A 15,572-nucleotide genomic window follows, 5' to 3' on the forward strand; every position below is an offset into this window, starting at 1 on the left:
TATGTCAGAGAGAACTATCTGAAGTTATGCAGTCAAGCTTTCGTTTCATCAAACCATGTGTCTGCTTTCGAGTGGAAAGCTCTGTTCTAGCAGGCAAGCAGGCCGGCATCAGTTTCAAATTGAAGATAGACTAAATATATGCGGCAGTTACCCGGCCCCACAGCCAATATACCTTATTTGAGTGATAAATAGAAACATGTTACAGAAATAAAAAAGTGGGGACCAAAAGTGCTTCCATCTATTATTTTTACTCATTTCTGTCCGTGATTTCAGCTCAGTTTATCATTCAGTTTTTCGCACTTGGGACTGCGGTAGAGAAATGGTATCGGATGTGCCCTTAAACTTTAAAATCTCATTGCTAAGGAAATTATAGTTTATCCTTTAGTCCTTTCTAAGTGATGACGTTAGAAACTTGGCCTACGGCAAAAAAGTCAACTTTTGAGCTAAGACAGATAGATTTTTTTCTACGGCAGTCGAAAGATCTTGATGAGCTGATCAAAGTATATGTCATCCATTTTTTGGTAGAAAAATTCCTTCATTAGATATACCAGTTTGAAAGTTTAAAGGAGTTGACAACTTCAGTATTAAGGTACACGCTGAAACCAAAAATAGGCCGATACAGAAATGGTATCAGGTGTGCCTCTTAAACTTTAAAGGTTCTTTCATTGCTAAAGAAATTAGAGTTTTTCCTTTGCTCCTTTCTAAGTGATGACGTTAGAAACTTGGCCTACGGCAAAAAAGTCAACTTTTGAACTAAGGCAGATAGATTTTTTTTCGATGGCAGTCGATAGCTCTTGATGAGCTGATCAAAGTATATGTCATCCATTTTTCGGTAGAAAAATTGCTTCATGAGATGTACCAGTTTGAAAGTTCAAAGGGGTTGACAAATTCAGTAGTAAGGTACACACTGAAACCAAAAATAAGCGGATACCAATTGTGAGACATATAGGGGAGTTTTAAGCAACAGTCGGCTGTTAGCTCATAATCATCTTGGGCAATGAGGGGTTCGCAATTTTTGCTAGTCAGTGTACCTATTATTTGTTTCCGGTGTATTTGATGGTAAGACCAATTTGGTTCCAGTGGTAAGACATGTAAGGGACTTGTTTATTTTAAGATTTTTACAGATTAACAACTTCGGCGTTTAATCGAAGCGAGGAAACAAAATCAAAGTGTTGCTCTCGCAACACTTAGCTCGGTGAAGCCGAACAAACGTTGCCACAACACCTCACGTTACCCATGCGACGTAGATCTAGTTGTAATTGTCGCTGTCGCAAGTATTCCAACGCTATATTTCTTTGTTCTTCATTTTCGTTTATCTCTACTTCAATTTTTTTTCACTACCCTTTACCTTAGCTGCTCGGATTTGTTTTGTCACATTTGATGGTCTAGATTATTCATTTGTCCTTTACACATTATGAAGCTGCTTAAAACGTCTTTTGTGAATGGATTCATTACATTTGGATTTTATATTTAGCTATATTCATATTATAATGTTGCCTGCGTCATAGATACTAAAAACCGTACGATCACTCCGAGGGAGGGGGTTATGAAACTTATTCTTTTGAAATGTGCGCATAAGTATGACGTCACTCACGCCGATCTTTTTTCCAAAATTAAAGCTCTAAACGAATTTTCTCCAACTCGTGACCTATATAGATATTTTTTAGGGCAAAAAAAAATCCCAGAACACCAATTCAAAAGAAAATAAATAAAAAATATTTGGAGCTATTTTCAAGAAAAAATGCAAACATACAAACATATACAACTATTGCTCGTTTGGAGAGATTAGAATATCTGGATTTATGATACACCCAGGTATTCGCTGATATTTTCTCTTAACCCTGATGAGGATAGGCTGGATATAAAAAGTACAGAAAGGTATAAATTTGCTAGACTTTTTTGAGCTGAAAACCTCTTCCTGGCTAAGGTGTCTTTTATGGGCTGTCTTCCCATAGCAGTATAATGTTTGAAGACATGAATATATAATGAATTGGTGGTAACACACAGGAGATTGCTCGTGCAGGATTTTGATACTTGTTGATAGAAGAGCATCATCAAAAGTGGAAAACCATGTTGCGACATAGATGGGGTTAAGATTGCACAAAGCCTACATTCATACAGGAGGTTCTAAGGAGGACCTCCTTAGGAGGTCCTAAGGACCTCCTCAGGAGGTTCTAAGGACTTTTTTTGCTGTCTGGTTCTAAGCCGACTTAAGCGCTTCGTACAGACTCGTTAATACTCTGTAATGCTCTTCGTAATAATGTGTGATATAAAGCTACTTCAAAAGGTTACGGAAGTGTTGTTAATTATCTTGTAGATCAAACTTACGTACGAACTTACATTAAAAATCAGAAAGGTGAAACAGCATTGGGTCTTTTAGATACACATCATACAACAGATGCAACAGATTCTGAGACACATCGTTACTACAGAGCAACTTAAACTTCGATCCTTCTTCTCCGGAGGAGAGTCTTATAGCCGCTTTACTGTAGTAACTGTTAATTTAAGATGTATTATCATTGTTTAACATTATAATATGTTCAGATATGGTCCACATGGGTTATTACTTTGCATATTATCGTAAATCTTACTACATTTAATTTTTTTTGTATCTGTGCGTTATCAGTAGCTAAAAATCAATTTTAAGCCTCTTCAATAGATATCGAAACTAAACAACTGTGGCCGAGTGGTTCAGGCGTTGGACTTGAAATCCAAAGGGGTTCCCCCACGTAGGTTGGAATTCTGACGGTTCCGATACTTTTTATTCATCAGATAGATGACAACTTTAAATATTCTATTTTAATTTTAGAAAGTATTCAGAAATTTAAAAATACTTACACATTCACTTTTCTATTATTGTAAACTCTTCATCTATCTATCTATCTATCTATATAAAAATAAGTTGTTTGTCTGTTGACTGACGTCATGTTTGTGTGTCGACTGACGTCATGTTTGTCGACTGACGTCATTATAAGGATTGAGCTGTATGTCGTCATGAAGTTGTTTGTCGACTGACGTCATGTTTGTCGACTGACGAAATTACAGACCGGGACACCGGGACACAAATGACGACCGGGACACAGGGAATATAAATAACGACCGGGACACAGGGACACAACTACAACGGGGACGCCGGGGGGCACAGGGGGGATATGTAAATGACGACCGGGACACAGGGAATGTTCGATTAGCAATCACCATTAACAAAGTTCAAGGGCAATCATTATAATAATGAGGTATAGATCTCAATACAGATTGTTTTTCCCATGGAAATATATGTTGCATGTTCAAGAGTCGGTAAACCTGACAATCTTTTTATATGCACAGACAATGAGTTAAAAACATATATATATATATATATATATATATATATATATATATATATATATATATATATATATATATATATATATATATATATATATATATATATATATATATATATATATATATATATATATATATATATATATATATATGTATATATATATATATACATATATATATATATATATATATATACATATATATATATATATATATATACATATATATATATATATATATATATATATACATATATATATATATATATATATATATATATATATATATATATATATATATATATATATATATATATATATATATATATACTAGCTGTTGGGGTGGCGCTTCGCGCCACCCCAACACCTAGTTGGTGGAGGCGCTTCGCGTCCCCCCCCCCAAGCCCCCCCGCGCGCGTAAGTCGTTACGCGCCATTGTAGTTGTGTCCCTATGTCCCACCTGTGAATGTATATATATATATATATATATATATATATATATATATATATATATATATATATATATATATGTTTTTAACTACGTAAAACTTGCGAATATACAACATTCTTTGCTGTCCCATTGTCTGTGAATATAAATAGATTGTCAGGTTTACCGACTCTTGAACATGCCACATATAATGGTCCATGGGAAAACAATCTGTATTCAGATCTATACCTCATGATTCTAATGATCGCCCTTGAGCATTGTTGATGGTGATTGCTAATCGACGATTCCCTGTGTCGCCGTCGTCATTTATATATCCCCCTGTGCCTCCCGGCGTCCCCGTTGTAGTTGTGTCACTGTGTCCCGGTCGTCATTTATATTCCATGTGTCCCGGTCGTCATTTGTGCCCCGGTCTGTATATACATTCGTTTTTGAATTGGTCTTTTTTTAGGTTTTAGTTTTTTACCTTTTTTTAGTTTTTTTAGTTATACCTCATGATTCTAATGATTGCCCTTGAGCTTTGTTGATGGTGATTGCTAATCGAACATTCCCTGTGTCCCCGTCGTCATTTATGTATCCCCCTGTGCCCCCCGGCGTCCCCGTTGTAGTTGTGTCCCTGTGTCCCGGTCGTCATTTATATTCCCTGTGTCCCGGTCGTCATTTGTATCCCGGTGTCCCGGTCTGTATATACATTCGTTTTTGAAATGGTATATGATGAAATAAGTTTTTGTATTTTTCCCCTTTTTTTCTTTTTAGTTTTTTTTTTGGTTTTTACTTTTTTTATTTTTATTTTTTTTAGTTTGTTTTTCTCCTTAATTTTTCATTTTTTTCTTTTTTTTTCTTTTTTTTCTTTTTTAGTTTTTTTTTAGTTTTTTAGCTTTTTTAGTTTTTAGTTTTTTTTTCTTTTTAGTTTTTTTGTAGTTTTTACCTTTTTTTTTTAGTTTTTTTGCTTTTTTAGTTTTTTTTTTAGTTTTTAGTTTTTTTTTTCTTTTTAGTTTTTTTTGTAGTTTTTACCTTTTTTTAGTTTTTTTAGTTTTTTTTTACTTATGTCCTGGTCGTCATTTATACTCCCTGTGTCCCGGTCGTCATTTGTGTCCCGGTGCTTTGTTGATGGTGATTGCTATTCGAACATTCCTTGTGTCCCGGTCACTTTCTCTTTGAGTGTCCCGGTCGTCATTTATATTCCCTATGTGCCGGTGTCCCGGTCGTCATTTGTGTCCCGATGTCCCGGTCTGTAATTTCGTCAGTCGAAAACATGACGTCATTCGACACACAAACATGACGTCACCCGACAGACCCACACACACACAGACAACTTATTTTTATATATATAGATATATATATATATATATATATATATATATATATATATATATATATATATATATATATATATATATATATATATCGATCTATATTCACAGGTGGGACACAGGGACACAACTACAATGGCGCGTAACTAATATGGCACGTAACGACTTACAAGCGCGGGGGGATTGGGGGGGGGGCGAAGCGCCCCCCAACAGCTAGTGTACACACACAGACAACTTATTTTTATATATAACAGCTAGTGTACACACACACAGACAACTTATTTTTATATATATATATATATATATATATATATATATATATATATATATATATATATATATATATCAATCTATATTCACAGGTGGGACACAGGGACACAACTACAATGGCGCGTAACTAATATGGCACGTAACGACTTACGTGCGCGGGGGGATTGGGGGGGGGGAGCGCCCCCACCAACTAGGTGTTGGGTGGCACGAAGCGCCACCCCAACAGCTAGTATTTTAATAAGATTCTAAAGCAATTTCTGCAACTACTCATAAAACTGGGCAATGTGATATTTCATATGCATAGATTATCAGACTCATATAGAACTAGCGGGTTTAGTACGATTTTTAATAGTACTTTTGCAAAAGAAAAAGAAAAATTTGCATGCGCTGAAATTTTCCAATGCATAGAAGAAAGCATTCTTAGGAAGAAACCGAATAGCCAATTGTTAAAAGATCGACTGCCTTGAAAAGCTTATCATTTCTACAAAATTTGGCTGCAATTCGTGGGGTTTTGCTGATTATTTCGTAGCAAAGAAGTTTAAAAGCAGCAAGTAGATCAAAACTCATCAATGAGTTGTCAAAACTCATCAACTAATAAAACAATAATAGAGCATGGTTCATGTCATCGTTGTGAAGACGATGGGCGTTATGACCATAAAACTATAGATTAATTATTTGGCTGTTAAAGAAAGAATGATTCATTTGAAACTTTAGTGTGCAATATTCAATCAAATAAGCAAACATATTCACAAAAGTATCGGTCAAAGGGTCAACGCACTAAAGACGGAGTTTGTGGAATTTTGTCCCTTGGCAAGCAAGCAGCAAAGCAATGGCCGTACATATGTTACGGTCGAACAAATGGAAATTTTTCCTGGAAATACCATGAAGAGCCTGGGAATAACGTACGGTCATGATGTCAGAAGTTCTCGTTTATGAATAAACGAGAAAATTGCCAAGAGTATTCGTTCAAGTTACGGGAAGCTTGTCTCTCAAAAATTTAGCTTAAACAGGAAGATTTTTGCAAAGCTTTACGCAGCGGCTGCTCTCCCTCACCTGCTTTATGTATCTCCGCTATGGGACTGGTTCACGCAAACTGACAGACTAAAACTCCGATCTCTTTAATGCAAATGCCTCAAGTTTTGTTTCGATACCCGCTCTACGAGAGAAACATATTCGTTGTAAGATCTCAAAATAGGGTGGACCCAATTGTCGTTGTGTCGTCTACTGGAACAAGTACAGAAAAAAAGGCGTTGCGAACATAGTTCGAGTTTTTGCCTCTACATCCGATCTACGAGTGCGAATGAAGAAGTTATTACTTAATGTTGTTCTTTGATGCTGAATGTTCTTGTTTTTCCTTTTCTTCTTTTGTATTACCCCGCTTTTCTCTTTTTTTTGTATGAGCGGGCAAAAATAAAATTATTATTATTATAATTATAAACATGCGAGTTTCATAATATGAACAAAAAAGTCTCATTGACTATACAAAGAAACACAATAATAGTGAAGTTCATCTGTCCTGTAGGATATGTAATCCTGAACTACGTTATCATCGTTACTCAAGGCACCCTACAGAGTATTTTACTATATCGTCATTTATGGTTGTAACCTACGAGATAACGCCATTCTTCATCTTGTAGGGGAAGATGCAGTTTTTTTTTGTAACAAAATGGATTTTATTTTAAATATGGTGTTTTTTAATTACAAAACCGAGTAAATGTAGCACATCCTTTAAAATTAACCCTTTAGCAGCTCTCTATGATATTCCAGTGCCTCACTAGCAGTGAAGAAGGGAAAATGGAGGACACGTAACTGCTTCTTATACAAAAAAAGTTATTTTCCTTGTTTTTCAAGCCAAGAGGTTTTTCAATCCAAGTTTCATTTATAAAATTCCTGACTATGACGATTCCAGTGGTGTACTTTTGGTTTCGATCTGATTTGGCTTCAAAGTAATTAATTTTGAGTTGCTATTGACCGAGTTTCGCCTTTTACAAAGTTAAATTAACCGCGGCAACCACGATGCGTAGATTTGTAAGTTTATAATACATTATATTGGATTTATGATACGGGCACGACTCGAGTTTCAATCGATAAAAAGGACACGGTATTTAATTTAGATTTGTCACTACCATGATTCGGAGCAGAAATCCCTAAAAGATTTCGTAATTCCAAAACTTAAAATTATCTTCAACAAACAAGGGATTCACGAAAATAAAAGGGGAAGAGGGCAAGTTTGTTTTTTCAATTCTTTATAAAAAAAAGATACATCTATTTTTAAATGCAGGGGAGAGGGGGTTTACATTTTTGTTTATTCCAATTTTTAGATAAAGATGTAAAAAAAAAGGTATTTTTCAAAACATACAACCCCCGCAAACAATGGAAGAAAGATAACTAAAAAAAAAATTCTTATATTACTTTCCTTGTTTTCCTTAAAGTTTCTGCCCCCCCCCCCTAGGACAGACGGTGAAGGTTATCATGACGGCAGAGGAAAATCACAGAATTTATGAAAAGAAATAATAATAATCTAGATGTAAACTACTAATGGCAAGAAGGTACAGTTGATATTGTTTTAGATGTTTTGACTGGTTTGACTGCCCACAAGATCGTTTGAAAGTTTGGGGGGATGTTTCTTTTTACTCTGAACTAATTTCTTCGAAACAATAATTATTTTATACTTCTATTAAACTCAAATTACTAGTTGGCCTGGGGCTATGGATAATACAAATTAAATAAGAAAGATGAACTATCACATATTATTGAGAATCAATAAGGCTAGAAAATCAAGAGGCTGTCCGAAAGTAAAATCACTCTCATACAGTGTTGCCACCTTCGTTGATTAATTCTCGAATTAGGCGCCTTTTATCAGAATGTGCCAAATTGTAATTAGGAGAATTTTTACGAAGAAGAGTCTTTCTAGGATCAATGCCGCATGCACTTCTCCCTTCCAATGCAGCATTCCTAGGATCGATTCAGCTTAGAAGTTTGGAACTAATAGGAAGCCGCATTCCTAGATACAGCTTCTTAATGAGACGCAGCAAATCAATACCGCATTCCCAGCATCAAAGCAGCTTAGAAATTTGCATCGGCTCTATAATAAGATGCGGCAAATCAATGTCCCATTCGTAGTAGCATAAAAAATTGGCATCGGTTTCATAATAAGATGCAGCGAATCAATGCCGCGTTTCTAGAATCAACACAGCTCAGAAATTTACAGCAGCTTCAGAATAAGATGCGGCAAATTAATAACGCATGCGTAGCATCAATGCAGCTTAGAATTTCGCAGCAGCTCCATAATAAGATGCGGCAAATCAATTTCTCATTCCAAGGATCATACAGATAAGAAATTCACAGCAGCTTCATAAAAAGATGCGGCAAATTAATGCCGCATTCCTAAGATGAATGCACCCTAGAAATTCGCAGCGCCTCCCTAATAAGATGCAGCAACTCAATAATCTGGTTCTGTATAAAATCAGGAGTTAAGTAGGGTTGTGTTCTATCCCCCTTTATATGGATCATTTTAATGAACTTAGATGAAAAGGTGACGCTGGGTAACGAAAAGGTTGATCAGGTGGGCAGCTTCGCTGACCTTCGTAGCATTATTAATAAAGACGGCGGGAGCAGTGAAGATGTTAAAAGTAGAATAGCCAAGGCTCAGGTTTTTTTTCCCAACCAAAAAAAAGTTTGGAAGAATAGGAAGATAAGTCTGCAAACCAAGATTAGAATATTGTAAGGTACGGTGATGACAGTGGTCAAATATGGCTTTGAATCATGTGCTCCCCGAAAAGCGGACTAAGATTTACTACATGTTTTCCAGAGAAATTGCCTACGGATTGTTCTGGGTACCCGTCTGACTGATCGTATTTCAAACATTAGGCTGTACGAAAAGTATGGTTCAATCCCGCTTTCTAGGGCTATAATGAAAGAAAGGTCGAGATTGTTAAGGCACGTTCTGCGGATGAAGGATGACAGATTGCCAAAGATTTTCCTTTTCGGCCAACCGCCTGGGGCTAAACAGAAAGCAGGTCGTCCTTGTCTGGCCTCACAGGATGTCATTAAGAAAGATTTAAAGGAAATAGGAACTTCTTGGGAGGGTGTAAAGAGGGAGGCTCTGAATAGATTGGAATGGAGGAGGAGCTTGCGCAGCTGTGCTGACCTCAGGCGGCTTGGTGCTGCAGTGAGTTGTAAGTAGTAGTAATAAATCAATAACCTATTCCTAGGATCAATGCAGCTTAGAAATTCGCAGCGACTCCACAATAAGATGCGGCAAATCAATGCCGCATTTCTAGGGTCAATACAACTCAGAAACTGGAAACTAATAAGAAGCAAAGAATTAACACATGTTTTTGCTATTAATTAGTCAATCTTTCTCCAGCATTTTCATTATTTATTTGTGTTGAGTGTTTATTCCTCGTTGTTGGTGGCAACCTTGCAGCTAGATTACTTGTGGTACTAAAGTTATAAGCAGTCTTGAAACCTTCATAATTCAACTTGACAGCACTACGGTGACTGTGGCAACGATGGTAAACGTTATCTATAGCAGCCGTATTAAAGTGCTAGTAAAATTAGAGTTTTGCGGAAAATATGTGGGTAGTTCTATATTTGCACACATATGATTAGATTCTCTTCTTCCGTATTTGTCTTTCTTTGTGCCTCGTGAACAGTAAGCAAAACTAGTAAAGCTAGAAATATGACTATTTTACGAAACAATGATAGAGCCATGGGCATTGCTGGAAATACCCCCTCCCACTTGTAAAATCAAAAGGACACAAAATTACAAATTTTTATTGAGGACTATTAATTTCTAAGGTCAAACTTGGTTATTTCAGCGGCGTTCAATTCTTGTCGTCCTCGAAACGTTTCTTGCCGTTTCTCATTGCGCACCGTCTTTTCCTAAAGAATAAATCCTTTCTGGCAATGTTTTCAAATTTTACCTGAAACCTTACCATGTTGCGTGTTTTTTTTCGCACATATATGCTCTTTCTTTAGGGCCAAAAATCAGACTTAATTGTTTTCTATTTGACACACTATAGCTCACTCCACTCGATAATACCCTTACTGATCAATACTATCACAAGGGTAAACTCACAAACTGGTGTTGATGCCATATCTCCATGAACACTAGAACAGATAGAATTGATAGAAATTGAACAGATTAAACAGATAGAAATTGTCGACGAAGAAAAGTATCGCTAATGAAATGCTTCACATGGATATGGCAAAATACATCCCAATATTTTTTGGGCAAAAGGGCCTAAATGAGCAAGTACCCGAAAGCCTCTATTTCAAAGATGAAAAATTCTGGCAAACTCAAATTTCTATCCTTCAAGTCAGACACTGGTCTTCTGTGAGACTTCTTTCATCTTTTTACGAAGTGTATTTTTCTTCTTCGCCAATTGTTCTTTCTCACAAAACTTGAACAATTAAAAGTCTCTCGTTTGAAAATACTATTTGCTCTGATAAATTTTTCATGCTTTCCATGTACTAAGAAAAAAAAGAAAAAAGATTACCTTGCATGTCGCATGCAATGGTCGGCTTTGAAATTTTGAGCCTTTAGCTTTTCTGACCTTCGACTGAATCTTTTGAAATACTTCAGAGTCCATTTGAGAAGCGTTAACAATTCTCGTCGTCCTCGATACATTCCATGCCGTCTCTAACTGCGCACCGTCTTTTTCTAAGGAATCAAAAATTTCTGGCAGTGCTTTCAAATTTTCGACTACAAATAAAAAAAGAAGTTTGTATCATCATTACTAAAAGTTATTATTAAAAGAATTATTATTATTAAGCCATCTTTATGGAACAACTTCTACCAGCTCAGGATGGCATACTGAGCCCATATAGTTTTCCTGAAATATTAAATGTCTTCTATGCCTGCAGGAAAGGTTCTTGCCCCAAAGGGAATATCCATTGGGCTCATGCGCTAGAATTCCCTGCTTATTAAACGAGAAAAAGAGCAAGTTTTGAATTAAGCTGTCAACGTGAATAATTTACAAGATTCCTCACGCTAGATTCTCATTCACATATCAAGGGCTTTGCTACATGCTTCAGTGTTACGAGTAGAGCTTGTACGAGCGAATTTGAGTATAAATCAGGCATTATAATAACAATAATAATATACTGCATTAAAAAGGCTTTCGCCTCTATAAAAATTTACTTTCACCAAAAAACTTGTCAATACAAGTTTGATGGAGTTTGAATGGTAGAGTCAGCCATAACTACTACTAGAGGAGGTTGTTCCATTCCTTGACAACTTGGTTCGAGAAGGCCCACCTTCCAACTTCTTTGTTGAAAGCGTTTTGTTTTAGCTTAAATTTGTGTTCTCGCAGATTGTTTGTATTGAAGAAGAGTATTTCCTGTGGTCTAATGTTATTATAGTACTTGTGTCATAGCTTGAAAGTTCCAATAAGGTCACCTCGGATGAGTCTATAAGAGATGGAAGGAAGTGACCGCTTTCCAATCATTTACAGTAGGAGAGGCCTCTTAGTTTTGGTGCAGATTTTGTTGCCTTTCACTGAATCTTCTCAGTTGCATCAATGTCTTTTTGAAGGTAAGATCTGATTGTCGTGTGGTCATATTCAATGATAGGCTGAGCAAGAGACTTGAATAGAGTTGAAAAAAGCTGAGGATCGTTTAGGGTGAAGTTTCTATGAATATGTCCATCTACTTTCAAAGCTTTGCTCACGATAGATTCGTAGTGGCTGGTAAATTTTAGCTCGTTGTCTATTGTTTCTCCGAGGTCCTGCTCAAAAGATGTTCTTCGTATTAGACTGGTGTTAAAGCTATAGGTTGACTTGAAATTCTGTGGTCCAAGGCAAAGGTGGGATATTTGATAGAGTTAAGATATTTGAATATATGTTTCGTATGAAGATATAACTGTCTCTTAACACAAATTGTTTAACTGCAAAAAATAGCTGAAATTACTTTCTGACTTAATTATATTTCTTCAATTTGTCGTTGCTTCATTCAGTCGCGTTCTGACTTAATTATATTTCTGTTAATTTGTCGTTGCTTCATTCAGTCGCGTTTGGTCGTTTGGGTAGACTCATTTCTATGCACCCAACAATCGTTGATGACATAGTAAACGCATTGCTTGTCAAGAAAATGCTGCTGCATGTCACTAAAACATATTACTGTTCGTGAAATCATATCAGTCTCACCTTTGGATTAGCAACCCAAATCCAAAGTGGAGAAGATATATTTTGATAATGTAGATTTACCATTAGAAGAAGAAGAAAATTAACTACAGTGGTGCACAGTCAACGTTTTACCTATGAAAGAAAAAAAATAATATTTTGCAATTATACCATAGTCATAGAAAATATTCCAGAAGAAACAATTATAGAGCCACCTACATTACAGAAAATACAAATGGCCCTTCATAAGACACAGCTACGCATAAGAAATGCAGGCTATTTCATAGTTTTTCACATGCAGATTACTGCTTTTTTTGTTGTAATAAATGTCCCTCATAGGATTCCATACAAAAGTCAGATAATCTACACTGGCAAAATCCACATTGGCAAAAAGCAGATAAAAATCACATACTTAAATATAAAACCTCTGTTGATGTCAATTTATAAGGTAAACCTTAGGCTATATGAACAACTTGAGCATAGTTTTAACACAAACAGAAAAGTTTGTTACATCAGTCTATTTTCTCTATTTGAAACACCCTAGAAAATATTCACAACTCATCTCTTTTTATAGGGGTAATTATTAAGTCGATTGGAACAGTTAATGTAAAATTATATAAGCAATAATTTGTACATTACTGACTGTTTAACAAGCATCGATACGTCTATCGTTCATTCGACATTTCCTATCGCTATTTGTCTAAAAGGGCACATCTAAGCGTTTTCCGCTGTTTTAATTTTTGTTGGGACGGCAGAAACGGAATTGCTAGCTAACAAAAACTGTTTGCAAACAACAACAGTTACGAAGTAATTAGGCGAGAAATTAAAAAAAAACAAAAGTTTTCGAATAAGGGTTAAAATTTTCAGTGAATATTTATGGAGCCAGGAGGAACTGAGGGCAGCAAAAAAATGGCAAATACATAGATCAAATCAGATTAGCTGGAAAAGTTCTTATCTCCCATTCACAGGATAAAGTCTTGTCTCTAATTTTGTTAAGAAATATAACAGTCTTAAATCCTGTATCAATGTTAAAAGCACAGAAACAAGACATGCTACTTTGCAGCGTTATCTAGTTTTTAAATATTACGCTTGAAATTCTCTACAATGTTAGTTAACAGTTTTTATTAATTAAAAAAAACTTTTGTTAAACAGTTACTGGTGCTGCATTTAAAACTTCAAATTCTACAGCGATGACTCGATCTGTTAGAAAAATTCTCTAATAATGTTAGCAACTTAGCAACACTTTTCTTCTGAACGACAGAGATGAAATCGTTGGAAAAATCGTTAAGTAACAGTTCTTGTTCAGGCGGTAAGAAAGTGCCTCTAATAAGCATAATTCTATTCCAGAAGGCGAAAATTCTCCTTTTACAAAGAGTTACAATGAACTTGGACAAGACTCATAGTTTTACTATCAAATAAGCTCCAAAATAAATCTAGCGTCGCCCCTTCGCATTCCTTGAAGAATTAAATTTAAAGAAAAAAACATTTTTTTTTTTCAGCTGGAAGTAAGTAGTAACATAAAAAAGCTGCCGGCAAAGATGAGAGGTAAGAATGGGGTGGACTACAGTAAATTATATTTACCCACTGATGCTTTGACGCTGACTGATATTTAATCCCATCTAAGCCCCCGAAAATCATTTTTAATTTCTGCTTGCTATTCTTTAGGCTTGAAATTTACTCATCAATTGAGTAGACTGGAGTAATATACTTGCCATTGTATATTCGTTGAGCAGTCCTTTAAATACGTGAAAATATTATGGCAACGCCCTTTTGCTACTACAACTTTGTCGACGCCGCTTGGGACATCATAGTCACAGCTTGAGATGCTGAAACTTTATTTTATCTTGAGATGATATAACATGAAATATCAAAGTCTTTTGACCTTGTTATTCTTAACGATAATGCCATTTTAAAAAAGGCCACGGTCCCTTTTGCAATTCATTTTTCATGACGTCATCGCAAATAAATTTTCTAAATTGATAGATAAAATGAAAAATTATACTGAATGACGTCATCATAGCTACATGCCACACGTCATAAATGACGTCACTTCTTGCATATAAACGACTGTTTTCAATGGTTTTCTTATTAGTTAATCCGTATCAAGTTAATGCAAAGCAAAGAATCTATCATGTTAACTAAAGTTATAAGCACAAATGAAAATTTTGAGAAGGAAAAAGATGTAGAGTGTCCTGCAGGAGAGAAGAGAGCAGTAGTGAAGAAGGTGAATATCTTTAAATTTACTAGAATTTCTAAACTGAGACCTGACGCTAAAAAGGTGGACTTGGAAAATGGCAGTTCTGGTCAGATGGACGAAAAGGCCATAATTTTGTCAAAAATTGAAAAGATGGTTGGTAGTAAACAGCTTGATCCTTTCGAAAAACTAGACGACGAGATAGTCACAATTGCAAAAATTTTATCCATGTTTTATAGATCCCCGGAAGTGAAGAAAAGATTCAGATTACGGAAGGAAATAATGGATTCTATACGACAGACGAACTCACTTACGGAAAAACTGAGAAGATACCAAAGCCGAGTTGGAAAACGTGATTTAGATGGAATCTTATCCAGCTTTTATTTTCAAGTGGCCAAATTGAACTCAACCATAGACAACTTGAAGATAGAAGTGAAAAAGATGCAACAAGTAGAATGTATAGCAACAAAAAACTTGTTTCAATCCGAGCAAATGCTGATCAATTCTAAAAAGGTAGATAATATCCCGAAACTGACTGCTGGGACTGATCTGAGTTTCAACATTAGAATTGATAATATTCTGAGGCTATTATCAACGTTTCGCAATTCGCAAGAGGAAAAAATGAACAAGGTGATTTCGGACATAGGACGTCTCAAAAACGAAATGACCCAGGAAGAACAGAGTAAAACACCAGAAAACAAGAATTCTGATGAATCCAAGAAAAATAACGGTGGAAACTTGAATAAAAAGAAATTGAACCATACCAAAGGCCATAATTTTTACGAGAATTCCAACAAAAATAAGGTCCAAGGAGAAGGTTTACATTTAAGCCAGAATAAAACAGAGCCCATGAGTGAGAACAAAGTGAGTCAGGATCAAGAAGCACCTTCAGATAAT

At 35.7% G+C, this 15,572-nt stretch overlaps 1 protein-coding gene across 1 annotated transcript in view; it reads right to left on the reverse strand.

The window, feature by feature from the left end:
- Positions 1–15,572, reverse strand: part of LOC136036235 (uncharacterized) — an 87,755-nt gene that overhangs the window by 48,890 nt on the left and 23,293 nt on the right. The window contains exon 4 of the mRNA XM_065718332.1: positions 10,859–11,064. Within this exon, the coding sequence (XP_065574404.1) occupies positions 10,859–11,064 (206 nt within the window). The remainder of the gene's footprint in view (positions 1–10,858; positions 11,065–15,572) is intronic.

The sequence above is a fragment of the Artemia franciscana genome, chromosome 15, assembly GCF_032884065.1.
Source record: "Artemia franciscana chromosome 15, ASM3288406v1, whole genome shotgun sequence".
NCBI classification, from domain to species: domain Eukaryota; kingdom Metazoa; phylum Arthropoda; class Branchiopoda; order Anostraca; family Artemiidae; genus Artemia; species Artemia franciscana.